The sequence below is a fragment of the Triturus cristatus genome, chromosome 10 (assembly GCF_964204655.1).
Source record: "Triturus cristatus chromosome 10, aTriCri1.1, whole genome shotgun sequence".
In the NCBI taxonomy this organism is placed as follows: domain Eukaryota; kingdom Metazoa; phylum Chordata; class Amphibia; order Caudata; family Salamandridae; genus Triturus; species Triturus cristatus.
The window spans coordinates 1244916121-1244939138 of record NC_140593.1 but is presented as its reverse complement, the minus strand read 5'-3'; the positions used below and the strand labels follow the sequence as shown (position 1 = coordinate 1244939138).

The 23018-nt window shown below is 48.8% G+C and overlaps 1 protein-coding gene across 3 annotated transcripts in view; it reads left to right on the top strand.

The window, feature by feature from the left end:
- IQSEC2 (IQ motif and Sec7 domain ArfGEF 2) overlaps positions 1–23018 on the top strand; it is a 559465-nt gene that overhangs the window by 183268 nt on the left and 353179 nt on the right. For all 3 annotated transcript variants that reach the window (XM_085629906.1, XM_085629904.1, XM_085629905.1), the window contains exons 3-4: positions 778–1164; positions 2179–3026. In XM_085629906.1, the coding sequence (XP_085486032.1) occupies positions 778–1164; positions 2179–3026 (1235 nt within the window). The remainder of the gene's footprint in view (positions 1–777; positions 1165–2178; positions 3027–23018) is intronic.

The following is a 23018-nucleotide window of genomic DNA, read 5'->3' as shown; positions in this document are numbered from 1 at the left end:
GCAGTGGCAGTCTCAAGGAGGGATTTTCTCCTGGTGGTATCCGTTGGTTGCGGTGGCAGTCTCACGGAGGGATTGTCTTCTGGTGGTGTCCGCTGGTTGTGGTGGCATCTCATGGAGGGATTGTCTTCTGGTGGTATTCACTGTTTGCGATGGCAGTCTCAAGGAGGGATTGTCTCCTGGTGGTATCCGTTGGTTGCGGTGGCAGTCTCCTGAAGGGTTTGTCTTCTGGTGGCATCCGCCGGTTGCAGTGGCAGTCTCAAGGAGGGATTGTCTCCTGGTGGTATCCGTTGGTTGTGGTGGCAGTCTCACGGAGGGATTGTCTTCTGCTGGTGTTCGCTGGTTGGGGTGGCAATCTCATGCAGGGATTTTCTTCTGCTGGTGTCAGATGGTCGAACGTGGCAGTCTCATGGAGGAAGTGTCTTCTGGAGGTGTCAGCTGGATGCCAAAAATGCACTATGTGACCACATGTTACCTCCTTGGAGTGGCATTCGTGTTCCATATGTTTGTATTTTGAGTGTAGGAGATGGTGGGTTTGGATGGTGTCAGTTTGAGGTCGGTCGCTTGGTGTTTGGGGAGATGGCCTGGTGCTGGTAGTCTGAGGAAATATTCTGTCTCTGGCATTCTGAAGCAGGGCCCCAGTGCTGGCTGCCTGATGTGATGTCCGGCTGCTGGCAGGTTACAGTGGTCTGCTTCCTTCCAATCTACTTTTGAATGATATCCTTATGTTCGCGGAGTCTCCCATTTTGCTGCTGTCCCTTCCTTTGTTTCTCTAAACAGGTGGAGATGTTGGAACGCAAGTATGGTGGGTACTTCCTGAGTCGGCGAGCTGCACGAACCATTCAGACTGCCTTTCGACAATATCGCATGAATAAGAACTTTGAGCGGCTTCGTAGCTCTGCATCAGAGAGCCGCATGTCCCGGCGCATTATTCTCTCCAATATGCGGATGCAGTACTCCTTTGAAGAGTACGAGAAGCACCAGAACGCTGCTTACTTCGAGGGCAAACCTGTGTCCCTGGATGAGGGGGTGTCTGCAGCGGCACGGACGCAGTCTGAGAGGAGTCTTCAGTATGGCAGCGCCTGCAGTGGCATGGATGGGGAATCCATCACCACTTCTGGGGAATTCTCCGAGACCACTGAGCTGGAGGATAGCTTCTCGAAGCAGGTGAGTCTAAGACTGTGCCATTCATTCTCTCTTGGGGCCAACTCTTACATTGACATTGAGCCAGGGACATCAGAGCACATTCTGTGTGAGCCTTTCAGCAAGTCTGAAGACTTTTTGTGCCAGAAACAAAGCAACACAGGAGGGTCAGACAGAGGGGTCTGTGGGCCTTTATGGAGGCTCTGCCACGTCCACCTTGGTTCAGTGGGCTCTGAAGGACTGAAGCCATGTTTTGAACTGAGGTGCTTGACGAGAGAAATGAAACATTACCACAAAGGAGATACATGATAAAAGCTGCTGCTTCCGAGCCGGCTGCGTCATGTCACTTATCTTCTTGTCACCTCCTTTCCTGCCCTACTCAGTCCACCATCCCATTGCCTTACAACTGAGGATGTACTCTGTTTGATATAGAACAATTTGGAAAGTGCTTTAGTCGATGCAGGACGTCTGGGGCAATGCTGTGTAAGCTACCTTCATAACCTCCTGATTCTTCAGGGGCACTGGTGTGACCCTAGAACAATGATGCAGTCCTTTCCTTGTTTCTGCTGAGACTTAAGGGAATTGACAAATCCCGAACAGTAGTCACCAAAACCTAGAGAGTGCGCGATGGCTTTGTACAGCTGTTTTGGTTTGTGATTTTGTGTTGTCTACGTGTTCCTGTGGTGTCAGTGTTCTAAACCCCGATCTGTATCAGAGGGACCTGATGTCCACCTCCTCAACCTCCATACAACACTAACTGTTAGCACGGTTGTCTATTGTAGATGCTAGTTCTCTGTAGTTAGAGGGAAGTCTTTTGGCCTAGAGAAGAACTCGCCGCCTCCCAGGGATAGGTTTCTGGCAGGCGCCTTCTTCATGATGTCTTTGCTCAGTGAACTGGATCGCATGCTGTGTTGTGGGATTGTAGAACATTTTTCCTCTTAAAGCTGATATCTTTCCAAGGGCGAGCTCCATATTAGAGTACTCTTACTGTCCGACTCACTTAATGTCGCCATTCTAATGCTGTCACTTCTTCCTCAGGTAAAGTCCTTGGCGGAATCAATCGATGATGCCTTGAACTGCCGGACTCCTCACTGCACTGACCGTCGGGAGGACTCAGGAGTGCCTGAGAAGGGGGAGGGCAAGGACAAGCGAGAGGACAGCACAGCTACTTCTTTCAGTGATGTCACGCTTTATATGGACGAAGGTGTCCCCGTGTCACCCATGTCGCTAGATCGATCACCTAGCTCGGATCAGGATATCCATGTGGGTACTGGCTCCCGGCAAGAGTACTGGGCGACCTCATCCAGGGAGGACAGTCGAGAGAACGGCAGCCGCAAGAGCACACCGTCCTGCATGGAGTGCCGGGACTACCGAATGCGGGGGGCGCACCTCCCATTATTGACTATCGAGCCCCCCAGTGACAGTTCTGTGGATCTCAGTGATCGTTCAGACAGGGGCTCTATAACCAACAGACCAGCAGTGTATGAGCAGGAGAACTGTGACCCCCATGGCACGATCAAGCATGTGCACCCTCAGGGCCCAGCACGGCCACCCATACCACTCAACGCACAGCGTCTCTATCACCCTCACCCTGAGGCTGTGTCAGCGGGTAATGGCAACAGTGCAACAGCTGGACACCATCCCAAGTCAGACCCTGAAAACTCAGATGGTGATAATGACAGCCTGAATAGCACCACTAACTCCAATGAAACCATCAACTGCAGCACCGGGTCCTCGTCGCGAGACAGCCTGCGGGAACCACCAACTAATACTATGTGCAAGCAGACCTACCAGCGGGAGACCCGGCACAGCTGGGACTCACCTGCCTTCAACAACGATGTTGTTCAGAGGCGGCAGTACCGCATCGGCCTTAACCTCTTTAACAAGTAAGTGCTCTGGTCATGGAGTGGGGTTGGGGGCAGTAGGGATGGTATATTGCCTGTGTGTAGAGTGTGTGCGTCTTTAATCTGTGGTCCCTTCCTGCACACTAAGAGTAAGAAGATGAGGGGTCACTGACACCTCCTTCCATGGGATGTGAGGGGGAAACGGGGCAGGCTTTATTCCATAGGCAGTGAGAGGAGGTGGTGAGGCTTCTGTAGGGCACCTGTGCCAGAGTGTTGGTTCCAGAGTCCTGATCCTAGAGAGGGGGATAAGGGAGGAAGATGGCTAGAGATTGACCCCTGTGTAGTTACTCCCATTACGTCCTTCTCAGAGGTACAAGTGACGGGCAGGACGTTGGGTTCATATGTGTGGAGATTGACACTGCTGCCTTTTCAATGAACAGGGAATGTAGTGATGAAGGGGGCTGGAGCTGCAGAAGTGTAGAGCTGCTCGAGTCATAACTGTGCCTACTTCGGCATATGAGGGAAGCAGTGTGCTGAGTTTCTTTTGCGAAAAGAACGTGTTTTAATGCATGTAAAACAAAATGCTACACGCTACAAAAGACAGGTAATGTTTTACTTGCGGAGGGCCACTTTATCCTGATGTAAGCTCTTCCGCCCCCCTCCACTTCCCTTTAAAGAAGGAAAAGATATAATGGGCTGGTAGCACAGATACAGTGCAAACCCCTCTATTCACCACCCCCCAACCGCTAGCATTTAGAGTTATGTCTTAAAGTTTGGTTCCCAAAAGCTCTCTCGCCACAAGCGAGTCCTCTTTAGTCCTTCGTCGGCTGCAGTAGGGCCCTGAGCACTCTTCAGGCACTTCGCCTCCTCAGGAAAGGATGCTCCGGCTGCAAGTGCAGCATCCCCTTGACTCGGGTCCGGAAGTAGCAGCTTCAGGGGGCCACCGTTTATATCGGACGGGGACATGCTCCAACTTTGCAGATGTGGCTGATGGTGAAGACTCTCCTCTGGGGTGAGCTGGACCCGAGCCAAAGGTCACAGGTGCCGCTGGCAGTCTTCTCCAGGGCTGCGCCCCTTCTCCAGCACCAGCTCTATGAAGCACAGTGGCTTCCTCTGCTTCAGATACATTTTGTTCTCCTGAAGCACGGTCTGCTTTGGGTTCTCATCAGGACAATGCCATGTGTTAGGTCACACTGGGGTTAAAAGCAGCGTCTTCTTCTTCAGACGCACTTCAGGACAGTGTCTTGGCTTCTGCAAGTAGGAGAGACAATGCTTCAATGTAGGACCACGCTGTTCACTCTCCCTTGAGTTTTTCTGGGAAGATGGACCTCGGCTCAAGCGTCACTCGCTCTGATTGCCTAAGCAGGATTCACACGCTCCTTCCCCTTCTCTTCAGTCAAGTCCGCTTCAGGCACCTCAAATCAGGGACCTAGCTTTTCCTTCCAGTTCAGACTCCAGGTGATGTCCCCTTCCCTCTGGGAAGCTGGCTGCCAAGTTGACACCATCGCTAGTTTCACTGCAGTCCTCTGGGTACTTTGCAGAGACTCCCTTCTTAATGGCCACGTAGGTCCACTCTCTGAGTAGTAATGTACAACTAATAAAAGCCACTGGATGCTCTTTCCACTTGTCATCGAGTTGAGCCAGTAACCTAGAACTCCTTTGCCGTAGGCATCCGTCTGGACAATGAAGACCTGACTGTAGCGAGGGGCTGCCGTACGGGTGCACTTCACAGTGCTTGTTGTAGTGCCTAGAAACTTTTTGACCCTCCCCAATCCACATTGGCTTTCTGGGCTCTTTCTTGGATGTCAAAGCTGACAAAAGGGATGAGGTTAGCTTCAAACTTCCTGTAGGAACCAGTGAGTCCTAAGAATGCTCTCACTTGAGATTGGATAGTGGGCACTTCCCACAACAACACGGATTGGATCTTGGCATCCAACTGGCCAATTGTTCTGTTGCTCACCTGATGCCAAAGTAGAACACAGAAGACTGCCCCACCTGATACCTGGCTCCCTTGATGGCCATTCCCACTCCATGTATCTTGACCAAGGTGGTCTGGTGTCTGATCTAGGTGCTTCTTCCTTCAATTGCAAATCACTGCAGTATTATCCAGGTCGGCTCACGGAGCTCTTCCAGCCCCGACAGAACATGATTCGCCAGGCCTCACGGAACTCTTCTAGCCCCGACAGAACATGATTCGCCAGGCCTCACGGAACTCTTCTAGCCCCGACAGAACATGATTCGCCAGGCCTCACGGAACTCTTCTAGCCCCGACAGAACATGATTCGCCAGGCCTCACGGAACTCTTCTAGCCCCGACAGAACATGATTCGCCAGGCCTCACGGAACTCTTCTAGCCCCGACAGAACATGATTCGCCAGGACTCACGGAACTCTTCTAGCCCCGACAGAACATGATTCGCCAGGCCTCACGGAACTCTTCTAGCCCCGACAGAACATGATTCGCCAGGCCTCACGGAACTCTTCCAGCCCTGACAAAACATGATTCGCCAGGCCTCACGGAACTCTTCTAGCCCCGACAGAACATGATTCGCCAGGCCTCACGGAACTCTTCTAGCCCCGACAAAACATGATTCGCCAGGCGTTGGAAAGTTGTAGGAGAATTTCCCAACCCAACGGGAATTACCTTAACTCAAATAACCTCTCTGGTGTACACAATGCAGTCTTTTCCTTGACTTAGGTTTTCAGCCGGTCTGTTAGTAGCTAGGGGTCGGATCAAAGATGCTCAAGTACTTTGCAGCACACAGATGACCCATAAGGTCAACGGCTCTGGGAGTGGATATGCATCTGTCCTTGTGATTTCATTAAGGGCTCAGCGCTCCACGCACACACGTGCCTTGGTGAGGCACCCACACTATTGGCCTACGAGACCACTCAGTGACATTTCAGCTCCCTCGGCCTCAGTGCATTCCTGGACACACTAAGTCTTGCTTTTCACAGGCAGACTACTTCCTATGTTAATCTCATGAACCCAGGCAGGTGTCAACCCTGGAGTCAGTAAGAGCAGCTGAAAAAAATAATCTCAGCTCCTGCCTTCATCCTCTTTGTTGCTCTGGCGTTAGCTCAGGGACAAGCTTGACTCCTTCCAATGATCCATCGCTCACGTCCATATGTTACAAATCAGGAAGATTGCCTTCTTCACCTTCCTCTGCCGTAGCCATGCTGTTCACTGTGTAATCCCTCCAGGGGTAAGGCATCAGCCTGTTCACACGCAACACCCTCTTTGTATGTATTTGATTGGATTGCTGTTGTGTGCAGTGAAAAACCCTTCTTTCCTGGGCTCAGGCAGGTCACACCGAATCATGAAGACAATCACAACCAGCACCCCTGCTTCTCTTTCAGACAAGCTCACCATCTCTGGGAGTTCTCGGGCACCCACGCTTATCTCACAGACAAGCTCATCATCTCTGGTGGTCCTCGGCACCCCTGCTTATCTCGAAGACAAGCTCGCCATCTCTGCTGGTTCTTGCCACCGCCACTTACCTTACAGATAGGCTGACCATCTGTTGTGGTTCTCACCAACCCCACTTATCTCGCAGACAAGCTCAGGATCTCTTGTGGTCCTCTGCACCCCTACTTTTCTCGCAGACAAGCTCACTATCTCCGGTGGTTCTCAGCACCACCGCTTATCTCGCAGACAAGCTCACCATCTCTGGTGGTCTTCTGCACCCCTTCTTATCTCGCAGACAAGCTTACCATCTCTGGTGGTTCTCTGCACCCCGCTTATCTCGCAGATACGCTCACCATCTGTGGTGGTACTTGACACCCCTACTTATCTTGCAGGTAAACTCACCATCTCTGGTGGCTCTCGCCAGCCCTGCTTATCTCCCACCCATGCAAGCCCACATTCTCTGGTGGTTTTCAGCACCCCCGCTTATCTCGCAGACAAGCTCGCCATCTCTGGAGGTTCTCAGCACCCCCGCTTCTCTCGGAGACAAGTTCACCATCTCTGGTGGTTCTTGGCACCCCCCTTATCTCGCAGACAAGCTCACGATCTTTGGTGGTTCTCGGCACCCCTGCTTATCTCGCAGAGAAGCTTAACAACATCCCTGGTGGTTCTCGGCAGCCCCGCTTATCTCATAGACAGGCTCACCATCTTTGGTGGTTGTGGGCACCCCAGCTTATCTCGTAGACAAGCTGACCATCTCTGGTGGTTTTCGGCACCCCTGTTTATCTCGCAGACAAGCACTCAAACTTTGGTTGTTCTCGGCACCCCCGCTAATCTCGCAGAGAAGCTCACCATCGCTGGTGGTTTTCGGCACCCCTACTTATCTCGTAGACAAGCTCCTCAGCTCTGGTGGTTCTAAGCACCCCTGCTTATCTCGCAGACAAATTTAGAATCTATGGTGGTTCTCGGCACCCCTGCTTATCTCGCAGGCAAGCTCACCATCTCTGGTGGTACTCAGCACCCCTGCTGATCTCGCAGACAAGCTCCCCATCTCTGGTGGTTCTAAGCACCCCTACTCATCTTGCTGACAGCTCACTATTTTGGTGGTTCTCAGCAACCTTGCTTATCTCGCAGACAAGCTCACCATCTCTGGTGGTTCTCTGCACACCCACAGCCAGGACTCTAGCTAACTAAGAAGTGTAAAAAAGAAGAAACAAGGCAGCAGGAACAACGTTCTTGTATCCATCAGGACGGCTTCAACGCTGATCCAATTTAGGAAAGAATTAAAGTCTTTCCTCTTTAAAGACCACTACATTACAGTGCAATAACTATCCACAAACCAGCTACCTCACCATTCACTCGTATTATGTTTGTGTATGACCCTGTACTGCGCTACGCTGCCTTTTGGCTGTGTTTGTGCTATAGAACTACCATGTTCCAGGCATGTGTGCTATAGAAAAACATGCTTTGCATCCTTCTACCATCTAGTGTTGGGTTCAGATGTTTGTTAGTTGTTTTTCTTCGAAGAAGTCTTTTCCAGCCACGAGGGAAAGTGACTGCTCCTTTTGGTGATAGTGCACATGGGCATCGACTCCATTGTTAGATTGTTTTTCAGCAAGAGAGTTAGAATGGAGTAAGTAAGTGTAGTATAGAGATATCCATGCGTGTATTGGGTTTGGACATGATTTGCTGTGCTCCGGGTCGAGACTGTTCGTCGGAATCCCTTTGGTTCGCAAGCTACTGTACCTTTGTCGGTGTTGTTTCGAACGAGTTTTCCCATCCTCCGCATGTCGAAAATTTGAAAAATATCACAGTTGAATCGACTAAACTCCAACTGCGGGCTTCGGGCCTAGCCCGTTCTTTCACTTCCACTTGAGAGATCAACATTGAGTAAATCTGCCAATGGAACGGACTCCATTCCAATTCTGCCCTTGTGCTGCTCCGGTGTCTGCGCACCGACCTTCACAGTCTGTAACTTGTGCCTATCGCCTGAGCACAGGGAAGAAGACTGCGACGCTTGCTGCTCATTCCGCTTGAAAAAGACCCTCTGAGTCTGCCAGGCTAGATGGAAAGAAATGCAGTGACAGAACATCAAAGAGATCCCAGATATCTTCAGAGAAGATATCAAACAGGAAAAAATCCAAGCATCAGCAGTGGAGGCAGAAGAGGCCGTCTCCTTCCAAGATTCAGATTCCGAGGTGCAGATAGAATTGGAGTCCCAAGACGTTCTAGACGGTCAAGGTGCCATGAGTACCAAAGCCCCTTTACCCACAAAACACGCTTACATCAAACTTAAGGCTTCCAGGCCACCACTGCCATTCGGCCATGATAGGCACCAAGATTCTGCTTCTAATGCCCACCCTCCAGCTCGGCACCAAAAGCACAAGTCAAGCCTTCCGGCTCGGGCTCGAGTCAAGATACTTCAGCACCTAAAGATTCGGCTCCGAAAGTCAAAAAAGCCAAATCCAGCTTTGCACCAAACATTTCGGCACCGAAACTCAAAGATTCTATTCAAAAGCCTCTAGAGCCAATTATGGAGGCCATGCAGCAAAAGCTGAATCCAAAACTGAAAAACTGTATATAAATCCAGACACTGGACATATTACAGCGAATCCAGTGTTATACAGAGCCCCTGGATACAAAATCCCTCTTAAGAAGAAGGACGTGGCTATTAGCCCTCTTCATCCTTTTTCTCCTACCCCTCCACCAGTACCTACTGTACCACCAGCAGACCCTCTAGACATCACACCGCTGGGCTCTCCGGGTGCAGATCATGATACAGGGGATGATTACACTATAGATCCTCCTACAGATACGGACCCAGATCTATACCCTGCTAAACCTTCCCCTCCTGATGACATCTCATACGAGGAGTTTATTGCCAGGGCAGCCACATACCATGGAGTTATTTAACACAAGGAGTCTTTGGAAGAATTTTTTCTATTTGAAACATTAGGAACCATGCCTAGGACAACACAGTCATTACCTATGTTAAAACATATGATGAGGCGTGCTGAGGTCATTTTTAAAGATCCAGTGAGGGAACGTATTAGAATACCCAGGGTGGATTAAAAATATAAACCCTAAGAGGCCCAGGGAACTCATATCGGACCCTCAAGAGATTGCTACCGAGCGGATGACAGAGACCTGCTAGAAAGCGACTTGACCAACAAGGCCATTAGAAGCCTCCAGCCCGGTAAGGCATCAGGCCCAAATGGCCTGCCAATCAAGCTGTACAAGCTGAAGCCAGACCTACTCGCCACATACATGCAAGAAATGTTTGAAAAATGTCGTGAATCGGGGCTGCTCCCACTAGACCAAAGGGTTGCCACACTGGTCACCATACATAAAAGGGGCAAGCCTAGAGATACATGCTCGTCCTACAGGCCCATCTCGCTCCTAAATGCTGAACATAAAATACTTGCCAAGCTCCTCACCAGACGTTTGATCCAGGTAATATATAAATTAGTACACCCAGACCAATCGGGCTTCATGCCCCACCGGTACACCGCTTTGAATCTGAGGAGGCTGCATGGTGTTATGGGGTGCAGGGGTATGATTCAAGAAGATGCGGTTGTCGTCTCGCTGGATGCCACGATGGCCTTCGATACAATAGAATGGCCGTATCTCTTCGCAGTCTTGACCAAGATGGGTTTCGGACCCAAATTTATTAGGTGGGTGCGCCTTTTGTATGCTAAGCCCTTGGCGCAAGTGGTTGCTAACAATAAGAAATCGGAGGTGTTCAAGCTGAGCCGTGGGACGCGACAGGGGTGTCCGCTGTCTCTCCTCTTTTTTGTCCTACACTAGAACCGTTGGCGGCCTGGATTCGTGGAGACCCAGTGAGGTGGGCCGACACATGTGAGGACCGCACCTCATTATATGCGGACGATATACTTATGTATCTTGCGTCCCCCAGGTCGTCGATCCACAGAGTCCTGGATATATTCACAAACTTTGGGAGGTACTCTGGGTATACGATCAACTGGAGCAAATGCCTGTTGTACAAACTCAGTGGTGAGACACCTCTACTGCCCAGAGGGTGTCCCATGAAGGAAGCGAAAGATGGATTCCAATATCTGGGAATCTTTATCACAGCGGACCCCAAGGCTAGCTACGACCGGAATCTTCCCCCCTCCGCTGCAGAGGCTGAAGCAAGATGTGGCCAACTGGAAGACCCTACCACTCTCATTATTGGGGAGGGCGACCTAATTCAAAATGGTGTCTCTACCCCGGTTTTATATGCTCTCAAGAACTTCCCTGATCCGGTCCCTCCAAAATATTTTAAGAAGGTGGAAAGTCTCCAGAGGTAACTGCTCTGGGACGGCCGCCGCCGTATACCCCTTCCTAAGCTTGTACTGAGTTGGTATGATGGGGGGGATCGGGCTACCTGACATTAGGAAGTACTATTGGGCAGCTCACCTGGCAGCCATAAACCAATGCATCTATCGACAAGGAGACGATCCAGGCTATAAAATGGGCAAGTGGTTAATGCCAGGGGGAAACTACAACAAGCCCTTGATTCAAGACCTACGAGAAGTCCCTTAATGGGGCTAACTAGACACTCAGTGCATGTGTGGCACAGGGTAAATAGAAACCTGGGGTGGGAACGAAAGCTCACGATGGCAACCTCCTTGTGGGACTCGGAACAACTGGGCACCCTGAGACGCTCCACAGGGTTTGATAGGTGGGACCTAATAGGGATCACGAAAATCGAGGACCTATGGCAAAAAGGAGACATGATCTCCTTTGCCGCTATGCAACACGAATATGAACTGGCCGATTCTGAATATTTTCGGTATCTACAGGTGAAGCATGCATTGATGACACAATTGCAGAGGGGTGCATCCCTCCCGGGTGCTTCTCCGTTGGAGGACAGACTGCTCAATGGTTACCTACCAACGAAGGCAGTCTCTTTGATGAACAAGAAGCTGGTCAATAATACACCAGACCCCCTCCAAGTACTTCTGGAACGTTGGGGGAGCGATGGGTTGGAACTGGATGATGAGGAGTGGCAGGAGGCAGTGGCCTCTCTGAGAGAAGTGGCAATCTCATCCAGGCTACGCCTGGCCAAACTGAAGATCCTACTCAGAATTTATATTACCGGGACTAGGCTCGTCAGTATGGGAAGGGCGGAGGAGGGCCTATGCAGGAGACAATGTGGGAGGAGGGCACTTTTATGCATATCCTGTGGGAGTGTGAATACATACAGAGGTTTTGGAGGGGGATACATGCCTGTATGGGGGAGGTCTTCGGACTTGCAGTTGGGATCGAGGATAAGAGATGTCTCTTAAATGTCAGGGATCCCACAGATTTAGGTAGAAAGGACCGTACTTGGGTAACGCTGGGGCTGATGGTCGCAAAAAGGAACCTGGCAAGACTGGGGGGGGCCATGGCACCGCCCGCCTTTGAAGAGTGGAAAGCTGACATAGACTGGTGCATGCTGCGTGAGAAATATGTGTATGTCTTTAGAGGGTGCCCCAAGAAATGGATAGATATATGGAGCAAATGGAATAACTACCGTGGTAATGTTTGTGAACCCCCAGTTGTTCTCTCTTTGGAAGATCCTGCAACATCATAGAGAAGGCTACATTACTGTGTAGGCATATTGCATAACGGTGAAGATTGTGCTCATAATCATGCAAAGTGAATTAATCTGCCAAAAAAATATATATATATATTTAACCCCCCACCATGTTACCCAATGTGTATTAAGGGCCAGCTTCCCTTAGATTCCTTGGTTGTCTGCAATGCTGGCAAAATAGCAAATTCACAAACTTCAGGGGATGCACCACCTCCGAACAAAGAGTCAAAACTAATAGAGGCCTCAGGTGAGGTTGGCTGCACAATCAGCCAACCACTGGCGTATAGCCAATACACAAGGTATTTTGGCTAGGTACGATAGGGCCCACTGAGACGAAATGGAAGACTTACTCAAATATCTCCCAGTAGAACACAGAAAGAGGACAGAAATTAGTACAAGAGGTAAAACTAATTTCTAATTCCTCTATTAGATGTGCGTTAGATGCTGCAGACACTGCAGCCAGAGGAGTCAACACCAGCATTCTCCTCAGAAGACGCGCATGGTTACGAATCTCTCGTTTTAAACCAGAAGTACAACAAACACTACTAAATGCCCCGTTCTACGAGGAACATCTTTTTGGTCCTCAAGTGGATGAATCACTTGAAAAAATGAAGAAATAGAAGTAGTTAAATCTATCGGGGCCCTACGGGCGCCTCCGACAGAGGGTCCTTTTGCTGCTCGTTTTATAGGGGAGGCTCAAAAAGTACGAGCAGAGATGCAAACACGTCTTCCTATAAATCACAAAATCAATACTTCCCCCCGAGGAGTTTACAAAGGCGGTTATAGAGGCAACAATTTTAAAGGCAGAGGTACCCCAACACGTACCTCTCCATCTCCCAACAAACAGTGACTTCATAACAATTCCCCCCGATCATCATACACCTGTCAGGGCAAGACTTCATCAGTTTCTTCCCATTTGGAAGTCAATAACATCAGGCAAATGGGTGTTAGACATTATCCAACATGGTTATTGCCCGAAGCTCACCAACACTGCTCCCAGTATTCCACCTTGCTCTCACAAATTCTCTCTAGAGCACCAACAACTGCTCAAACAAGAGGTACCAGCTCTTCTAACAAAAGGAGCTATAGAACCTGTTCCGATACAGCACCGAGGGTCAGCGGTTTACTCACTTTACTTTCTAATCCCCAAAAAAGGACGGTCTCTAAGACCAATATTAGACCTCAGACCCCAACATGTAAGCACCCTGTCAGAACCCTTCCATATGGTCACACTTCAACAAGTGCTTCCTCTTTTACAACAAAAGGACTTTATGTCAACACCGGACTTAAAGGGCGCGTACTTTCACATTCCTATTCACCCAGCACATCACAAATACCTCAGATTTGTGGTAGCAGGAAAACACCATCAATTCAAAGTGCTCCCATTTGGAGTAACTGCAGCCCCCGGAGTATTCACCAAATGTCTAGCAGTAGCAGCAGCTCATCTACGATGACAGCAAATTCTTGTCTTCCCATATCTGGACGACTGGTTCATCTAAGCCGACGCACATCTCACTCTAATTACAATCCGCCTCCTTCATCAATTCAGATTCACAATCAATTTGCTATAGTCCCACCTTCAACCTGCACAGCTGCAACCCTATCTCAGAGCTATCCTAAACAATCCAACAGGTTTAGCCTATCCCAGCGCAGCCAGAATTCACCATTTCCAAACACTGCTTATGCAAAATTAAACATGCATCCTCTGCAGGAATGCGTAGCACAACAACGGAATCTATCACAGTGTCAAGTAAAAGATCTAGTGTTGGTAGACAGCCGCACCCAACGCTCTCTGCAGCGGTGGAACATACAAAATCAAAAGGGCGGCCATTAATCAACCCTGTTCCACAGATCGTGCTCACAGCTGAGGCATCCCTCACAGGGTGGGGTGCCCATCTACAACATCTAACAGTTCAGGGTCTGTGGGACACCAAACACAAGAGTCTCCACATCAACTACCTACAGCTTCTAGCTGTTCACCTAGCGCTTAAATGTATTCAAACATGTCATATCAACGCCAAACTAATTTTGGCTATACCTCCTAGAGCACATTCTTCTCCTAAAATCGGAGCATCTATGGCCTTTTTACGTAACATTCCCATAGTTGACAATTGTAAGGCAGCTATATGGTCTACACCACACACATTTACTAAGCACTATTGTATGGATGTTTTGGCACGTCAACAAGCCAATGTCGGGCAGGCAGTGCTAAGAACGCTTTTATCAGACAACTGCAACGCCCACTGGTTTGCCACCGCTTCGGGAGCGTACTGCTATATTGTCCTTGCAAAGCATGTGATCTACAGCTCACATGCCTCGAACGGATTCTGTTACTTACCATGTAAGCATCTGTTCTTGAGATGTAGAGCCGTAGATTCACATGTGCCCACCCGCCTCCCAGGTCTCCTGTAGTTGTTGCAGTTCTTATTACTTACATTATACATATGGACATTTCTGTACTACACTCACTTACTCCGTTCTCACCCTCTTGCGAGAAAACAATCCAACAATGGAGTCGATGTCCATGGGCACTATCACCGAAAGGAGGAGTCACCTTACCTCGTGACTAGGAAAGACTTCTTCAAAGGAAAACAACTTGCAAACATCTGGACCCAGCACTAGATGGCAGGAGTATGCAAAGCATGTGAATCTACAGCTCTACATGCCAAGAGTAGATGCTCACAGGGTAAGTAACATGATCCATACTTACATATGTACATACATACATGTACAGAACTTGGAGGAAGACTTGGGACATGAGCCGCCTGCACAGGAGAAAGTCAGAATGAGAAAATGAGGAGCAGGTTGTCGCATGAACAGTGTGTCAGATACTTTCCACCTTGCAGCTTTCATTCTAAACTGGCCCTAAAAATCTTTTTTTTTAACTCTATGTATTTGGAAAAAGTGCTTTAAAATATTTCCCAGCTATCAGCAGCGTGTTTTTGGAGATTACCCTGAAGCTGTATTCATCACCCTTCAAAATGTTGAACCTCCACGCGTGGTGACTGTCGGGGCTGGTCCTGGTGTTTGCAGGACTACCTCACGGGTGCCTGGTGCCTGTCTGGTAACGGGGGAAGGGTCGGCTGGAAAAGTTTGGGTTCTGTAAAGTGCTTTTGCTTAACTGCCCTCCAGACCTCACTTCCTGTTTCCATTGCCACTTGTGGTTTTGAGGGTTTGGACGTTTTCCTTCTAATAGTTTGTAAATGAGTCATTTTGAAGTCTCACCACCAGACGGTGTAAGCTGTCTTGTTGGTAAAGATCTTTTGTGGCTTACCATAGCTGAAAGTGGACGGCCAGCCGATCTCTTGCTTTCCATTGGTCGGCATTACTGTTACACTCATTTGCTGGTTTCATTTTCTATAGCTTCCTCTTCTTGTGTTTGCAACCCCTCATCCCCCCTGTTCCACCGCCTGCACATATTTTCTTTACCATCCGCTTGATTGGCAGGCTTGTATCCTTCCACCTCTAACTTTTAGGGAACACCTTTATTTTTTCAGATAAGCACTCCATGAGGATGAATGCGTCTCCCAGCATTCTCCTTTGAGGGCTTCTCCACTCCCCACCGAATCCTCTCGATACTCCCACATTCTGTACTGCTCTCTGCCTTGTGTGCTGATAGCTCTCTCTTGTGTGCTTCACCATCTGCCAAAGTCAACCTCCCCCAACCACTCCGTTCTGCTCCCTCCTTTGTGTGCTGACTGCTCTCTTTTGTGTGCTTCGCCTTCTGCCAAAGTCAACCTCCCACACCCGCTCCGTGCTGCTCCCTCCCTTGTGTGCTGATAGATCTCTCTTGTGTGCTTCGCCTTCTGCTAAAGTCAACCTCCCACACCCGCTCCGTGCTGCTCCCTCCCTTGTGTGCTGATAGATCTCTCTTGTGTGCTTCGCCTTCTGCTAAAGTCAACCTCACCCACCCGCTCCGTGCTGCTCCCTCCTTTGTGTGCTGATAGCTCTCTCTCTTGTGTGCTTCTCCTTCTGCCAAAGTCAACCTCCCCCACCCACTCCGTTCTGCTCCCTCCTTTGTGTGCTGACTGCTCTCTCTTGTGTGCTTCGCCTTCTGCCAAAGTCAACCTCCCACACCCGCTCCGTGCTGCTCTTTCTCTGGTGTGCTGGAGAACCATTCTTTTTTTAATTGGCCCCTTATCATTTAGTGCGCATACACCTGTGTGGTTACACATTCACCTGCCTTTTGATGCCGCATGCACATGCATTCATCATCACGCATGCATGCATCTATGAAATCATCTTCACACCTTTTTTTTGGCTTGTGCTATACAACATTGGCAGACTGAAGTGCCAAAGGAAATGTGTTCAAAGGATCCAACTTATTGGCTTTACCAGTGCTTGTTTGAGTTGTGTTTTTATCTTAATTTCCTCGTTGTTACTCTGTGTGCCGCTGGCCTCCTGCTTACAGTGTGGCCGTTTAAGCTCTTTGAGAATTTGCAGAATGTTTTCAGCAAAGGTAAAAGCTAATTCTTTTGTTCTGGACTTTACTTTTTTGTTTTGTGGTATCAATTGCTCATACAGTGTGGACTGAAAGGAATGGAAACATTGATTTGTAGGAAATGGGAGTCAGAAAATTGGTGAAGAAGGGATAAATAGTTATTTAGGGGTTAAATCAAAAATAATGTCATCAGCATATAATAAATAAGTGAGACGACAACTCCCTTTCTCTGTGGTCTCCCTTACTTCTACTTCCAGTGAGAACTTGAGGCAAATCTGATATGTATAAAGAAAACAGTCTAGGGGTCAAAAGACATCCGCCCATTGCTTGTATCAAAGTCGGGATATAGTCCTCGGGCCTCACCCATAGGGAGCTGACTCTAGGTCGACGAAAGCAAGGCCAGGGTCAACCGCAGTGAAGAACCCGGCGTTGCGAGGCGGTGTCATTGTTCCTCAGGGTTGTTCGGTTCACCCGATCACATGCCGTGCCTGAAGGGAGTGACTTCAGACCGGGGTCTGGGAGGGGACTGGCCACTGTGACCATGGCAGAGGCCAACAACGCTCCAGGGCTGCCTGAGTTGTCTTGAGATATTGAAGGGAGTTAGGGACCTAAGGTTCTTAGCAGAGTAAGGAATCCCAAGAGAGCATAGAAGGTAAGATCCTTAGGGGCTTTGCATAGTGGCTTATTTCAGGGGTTTCGGTGAACATGGAGCAGATTTTGATCAGTGTTTCCACGTTGAACTATTAAAGTAAATTATTTTGTTATCGATGACAAAGGCAGTGTCTACCTATCCATTCCTGGGTATGGTTGATGAGTTGCACCACCCTCTGGATGTCCTTGCCTCGTTGATCACGGAGCAGTGATTTCACTGTGTCCAGAGTCTTCATGAAGTCCGGTTTCAGTGAGACCAAACTTCATGGGTGGCGAGAGTCGTGCGGGGCCCTGGCCTGCCCAGGTGGATGCGCCCATTCATTCTTGATCAAGGCTGGGTTGCACGGTTAGATACAAGGTGTGATTGGCATCGGTTTCATTTGTGTGTGGTCAGTGTTTGGTTAGTCTGGAAATATTTATGCAGAGCTTTGAGTAGTGTCCGTCCCAGCCTACTCCGCAGGTGTCTCGAACACCGCTCCCAGCGAGCTACAGAGCTGCTGCAGGTTGCACAGAGGTAGCCATTTTAGAATCCTTGAGGGATGGTACCGTGACAAAGACTGAACGCCCCTTGCTGGGGCCCAGGAAAAGAATCAGTCTGTGTCCAGGGATTTTCAAAGGGTGGGATCCACCCACCAATGTGTGGGACCATGCAGCATCTTGAGTATTTGGAAGATAACAAGATTGGGGTGCTAAAGCCACATGTAGGATCTTGAGTATTTGGAAGATAACAAGATTGGGGTGCTAAAGCCACGTGCAGGATCTTGAGTATTTGGAAGATAACAAGATTGGGGTGCTAAAGCCACGTGCAGGATCTTGAGTTTTTGGAAGATAACAAGATTGGGGTGCTAAAGCCACGTGCAGGATCTTGAGTTTCTGGAAGATAACAAGCTCCAGATCAGTATATTTTGACTCTTGGTTCACAAAGGAGATGCATATTTGCGGATTGGAGGACAGGCACTGGATTGTACAAGGTGAAACTTCTCTGTTGATAGGCCGGAGCTTGGCCATGAGCAGCCTCTGGAAGAGACAGCATCGGTTGAAGGGACTGCGTTTGTGAACAGGCAGCTAATGAAGTGTTTTCAAGCGTGGTGTAATGTTGGAGCAGCGGTTCAGGACGACTATCAGCTTGGCCACCGCACTCTGGATGTGTTGGCTCTTAGATGTAGAGTGCCTGTGGAGGTCCTGGTATCCAAACTACAGACTCATGGTAGATTAACAGGAGGAATAGGAGCACCTTACAGAGAATGCACGACAGCAGGAAGCATGTGGCAGTCACTGTGCAGATCTGAGATAAGATTTGTAGCTGGTGGTCCAGGAGCACCACAGGTTGCAACCAGAAGGGATTGGGGAGGGGTGTGATTCTAAGTCTGAAGACTATCAGGAGGGGGCTCCAAGATAATGTTTCAACAAGGAGAATTGCCAGAGTTGAGGTACAGTGATTTGGAGGAATAAATCGCGGGCATACAATCTGAGAACCAATGTTTCGGCAAAGGCTCGTCATCAAGTCTCAGTATAAACCGCCTGTCATTGGCAGAGAGATTGAAGTCAAAGGACTGGATCAGAGCAGCAAGGGGAGAACATAAATATTGAAAAGAGTGGGTTCCGTGGCCGAGCCCTGAGATGCACAACAGAACCAGGATTCAAGGGCAGAACCAAAAGGGTTGAAAGTCCTGCCCATCCGGAAAGGTGGAAAAAAAATTAAACAAAGAAATATTGAGAGTACATTTGGCTGAAATACCAGTGCATATCATAGGCCAGAGAAAAAGGAGAAAATACAGGAGATGGTGCCATCATTCTTAAGTAAGTAGAGCTATGAAACTGATCCTGCCATATTCACCTTTGCTGGCATTAGTGCTTTTCCATCGTGCCCAACAGGGAGACTTTGGGGAAGTTCATTTTTTTCCACCATGTGAGGAAGAATCCAATCAATCACTTTCTTTCCTTTTTTCAAGGCTATTTTTAGCTAGAAGCATCTCTTTTTTTTTTGTAAAACTCAGAGTCTTTTTTTTCCTTGGATCCCTTTTTCATCCGGGAACTAAGCAATTTTTGCTGATATTGTATTGTTCACCATTCCGGCCTCTGTTAACCAAGTTTGTGCTTTTTGCAAATGATTAGCCTGTGATGGGAACATGTCTCGTAAAGATTAACATGATGTGCGTGGTCTGATTCCCGGACTCACATTCCTTCAAAGACTGACTTACTCGTTGAAACGTGTCAACTAGGTTTTGCTGAGGAAGATTTTCAAATGGCTCCCAATCAGCACCCAGAAAACCATGACGTATGCCCTTGTCACAAGCAGGCTGGACTACGGGAACACCCTCTCTGCCGGGATCACCAGAAGGCTGCGGACCATTCAGAACTCGGCGGCCAGAATCACTCTCAACCTCCCATGCTGCACTCGCATGACTCCACACCTGACGGACCTCCACTGGGTCCTCATACACCAACAAGTACAATTCAAGCTCCTTACCCACAGTTTCAAGGCACTACATAATACTGGCCCAGCACACCTCAACAATCACATCTGCTTTCACAGACCTTCCAGTACTTCTACTTGCACACATCCCACGCATATGGAAAACCAGATCCGGCGGTCGAACCTTCTCCTATATCGCACCTAAAGCTTGGAATGACCTGAGGCTACACATTACAGCCTCCTTCTCATTTCTTGAATTCCGCTAGAAGCTGAAGACCTGGCATTTTCCGCAGTCCCTCTAGGCCCTGGGTGTGCCTAGACTCACACCTGCTCGGCGCTAGGGTTATATTTCACTCGTAGGGGAAGAAAGTAGGAGATCTCTGCCTCCAATATAGCAGGCGACGACCGCCAAGTCAGAAGTCAGGAATTTGGGATGACAGCATACAGATGTCTCCCAGAGCCTTAAATAGTGGTGTTGGAGAAAGGATTGCTATTGCTGACAGATGTTCTTTTTCATCCACTGATGCCTTCATTGACTGTGGTGACAAGCGCATCCCTGGAAGGTTAGAGTGAACACATTCGGACTCTGACAGCGTAAGGTGTATGGTCTCCAGCAGAGAGATCCCATCACATATGTGTCTTCAAGTTGAAAGTGATGCATCTGGCATTGAAGTTATTCTTCCAGTGATCAAGGCAGGCCCCTTACTTCTGCAGATGGACAACATGTCCACTATATAGTGGCTGAACAAGCAGTGTGGGGCACGATGCAGAGATCTTCGTCTGGAAGCTCAGAACATCGAGCATAGCATACTGGTGAGGGCCATTACTCTCTCAGCAATTCCACTTCCTGGCATGTAAAAAATCAAAGTAGACAAGTTAAGTGACCATTTCTTAGAAAACCACAAATGGTCGGTCCTGAACGTTAATGTGTGAAGAGACATCTTCTCTGACTGTGGCAGGCCGGCGGCAGAACTTTCTGTAAAAGAAGAAACTACAAAATGCCCTGTTTAGGTCTCCAGATTTCCAAGAACCCGCATGAATGGGAAACGCCCTTTCAATTACTTGGTCGAAAGATTTTTTGATAGGTTTTTGCCACAAATTCCTCTTCTCCCCAAAGTGGTTGGCAAGTTCTGACACAGCAAATCCAAGGTGATTTGTTTGCTCGAAATTGGCCGTGTCTGTGGTAGCACCCGGACCGTCTCCAGTCGTTTTTGATCCGACACAAGTGACTTCTGTTTGGACCAGATCTTCTTTCCAGGATGTCAGGCAGGATTCTCCACACCAGCCTTCAATCGCTGTGGTTGGCTGCTTGGCTCCTGAGGTCGTAGAGCAGGAACTCTTGATCCTATCTGGTGATTGCTTGCAATCCTGAAGGAGGCAAAGCTTCCTTCAACGAGGACTTTGCATTCAAGTGAAAGAGGTTCTGCTGATAGAGTGTCAGCAAGAAGGTGGACCAGAGAACATGGCAAGAAAGAAATGGTACCATCTTATCTTCTTTACCCAACTATGGGCCCGATTTATATATTGGCGGAGAGGGCACTTTGAGGCAATGGCAATGGAGTTCCTTCTCCGACAATATAGTGGTCCACCTGCCAAATTTAATGGCCACGGTGGAGACTGTTCTGACTCCACTGTGGCCAAACGTCTTCAGCGACCTGGGGAGTAAGAGCTGCTGGAGAAACCTGATGGTAAGGGACAGTATAAACATTACAATGCTCCCCGCCATGGGAGGAGACTCCAGTGGCGAGAGGAGCATTATATTTTTTCTTTTTGTAAAGAAAAAAAGATTTACTCTGTGCTACAGGTCTGCGTCCTGCTGACACAGCCGAGTAGGACAGAGTAATGTGTATTGCCAGGAACCGCTGTGACAGTGCTTTCTGGCAATGTTTGTATATTTGACCGCCCACTTGGCGGTGATATGTAAATGAGGCGGGCAGCCTCTCCACCATGGCAGAACAGCGGACTGCCTGTCGGTGATATAAATCTGGCCCTAACCCTGGTTTCTAGTTGTGCTCTATCTGAGTGCACTTGGTCGCCATCACTGCCGACAAGAAGGCTCGCTCTCAATCATCTTTCTTCACCGTGCCAGTGATTTGATATGAATTTGTTTTTGTGAAATATTTTATTATGCATTTGCGTAAACTTACAACAAGTTGATCACTGAGCAAAATGTATACAAACATGCTTCTCACCACATTCTGCTCCTCCCGGAGACACATACAATCCTTACATTGAATTTACAAGGAAGTGAGTAACACCATGTCGTATCTTTTAATCACTAATGTCCATTGCTGACCCGTTCTGAGGTGGAGCACAGATATTCCCTCTGAAGTCGTTCCACTTTCCCCACACCAGCTTCCATTTCTTAGGGCACCCTCTATGTATATATACTGCCTTCTCTGCCACCATAGCTCCGTCCATATCATTACACCATTCGCGATGTGTATGAGCCGCCTGCGTTCCCCAGTGTTTTGCGATATTACGTTTGCCGAACATCATACCTAATGTTGCCCAGTCTTGAGCCCTGTGGTTAAGATCTGTGGGTTCCCAGATATTAAGGAGACTCCTCTTGGGCTCCGGTGACACCGTGACCCCGCTTATTTGGGAGATGGTGTGCATAAGTGCCCTTCAGTATTTCATGATCTTTGGGCATTCCCACAATGTATGATAAAAGGTGCCGATCTCCCCGCATTTCCTTAAACAAAGTGGGTTAATAGCTCTTCCCATTCCGTGCATTGTTTTTCTCGTGTAGTAGATTTGGTGAAGTATTTTTAACTGTACTAGCTTTAATTTGGAGGGTATCGCCTCTTCCCATGGGGACGCGAGTGCCTCCTGCCAATCTGTCTCGTCTAGCTCTCCCTCATCAGCCTGCCATTTTTCTCTAAGAGTGTGTGTGGGGTCCGGGTGATTGTTAATAATCTTACGATAGGTTAGGGAAATGGCTTTCTTGTCAATGTATTCTGTTAGGAGCCTGTCCTCCAACGGGGAGGCCTCTGGGAGCACGGTACCCGATGGGACGGCCGTCTTGAGTGTATGTTTGATCTGAGTGGAGCTGGGTAAATATGATGGCCTCTCCCTTTCACCAGAGATCTCCTACTCTTGAGATCCTCTTTGGTCCCATTGTTTGAAGCCCTTACTGCCGCTGAGCCTACCTGGTCTTTGCGTTTCCCAGAGCGGAGTCAATGGTGTCATCATACCATCCCAGCCTAGTTTTTTGAGTGTCGTAAACCATATTTGCGCTGTGTGTGTAGTAGGTCCCATGAGGGTTTTTTTCTGGGATTTATTGTAAAGCGCTCTCATGGCTCCTCCCCCTCCCAGGACACGCCTATCCATGCGGAACACAGGCGCGTTTGAGGGGCGTGTAGCCACTGATTTATCACGATCAGCTGGGAGGCCCAATAATATGTTTGTATATTTGGGAGGGTGATCCCGCCATCATACCACCCCCTGACCAATTTATGCATGGCTATGGGGCTGGTTTTCTGTCCCATGGGAGGTTACTTACTTCTGCTTCCATTGCCTTAAAGTAGGTGGGGGGAGC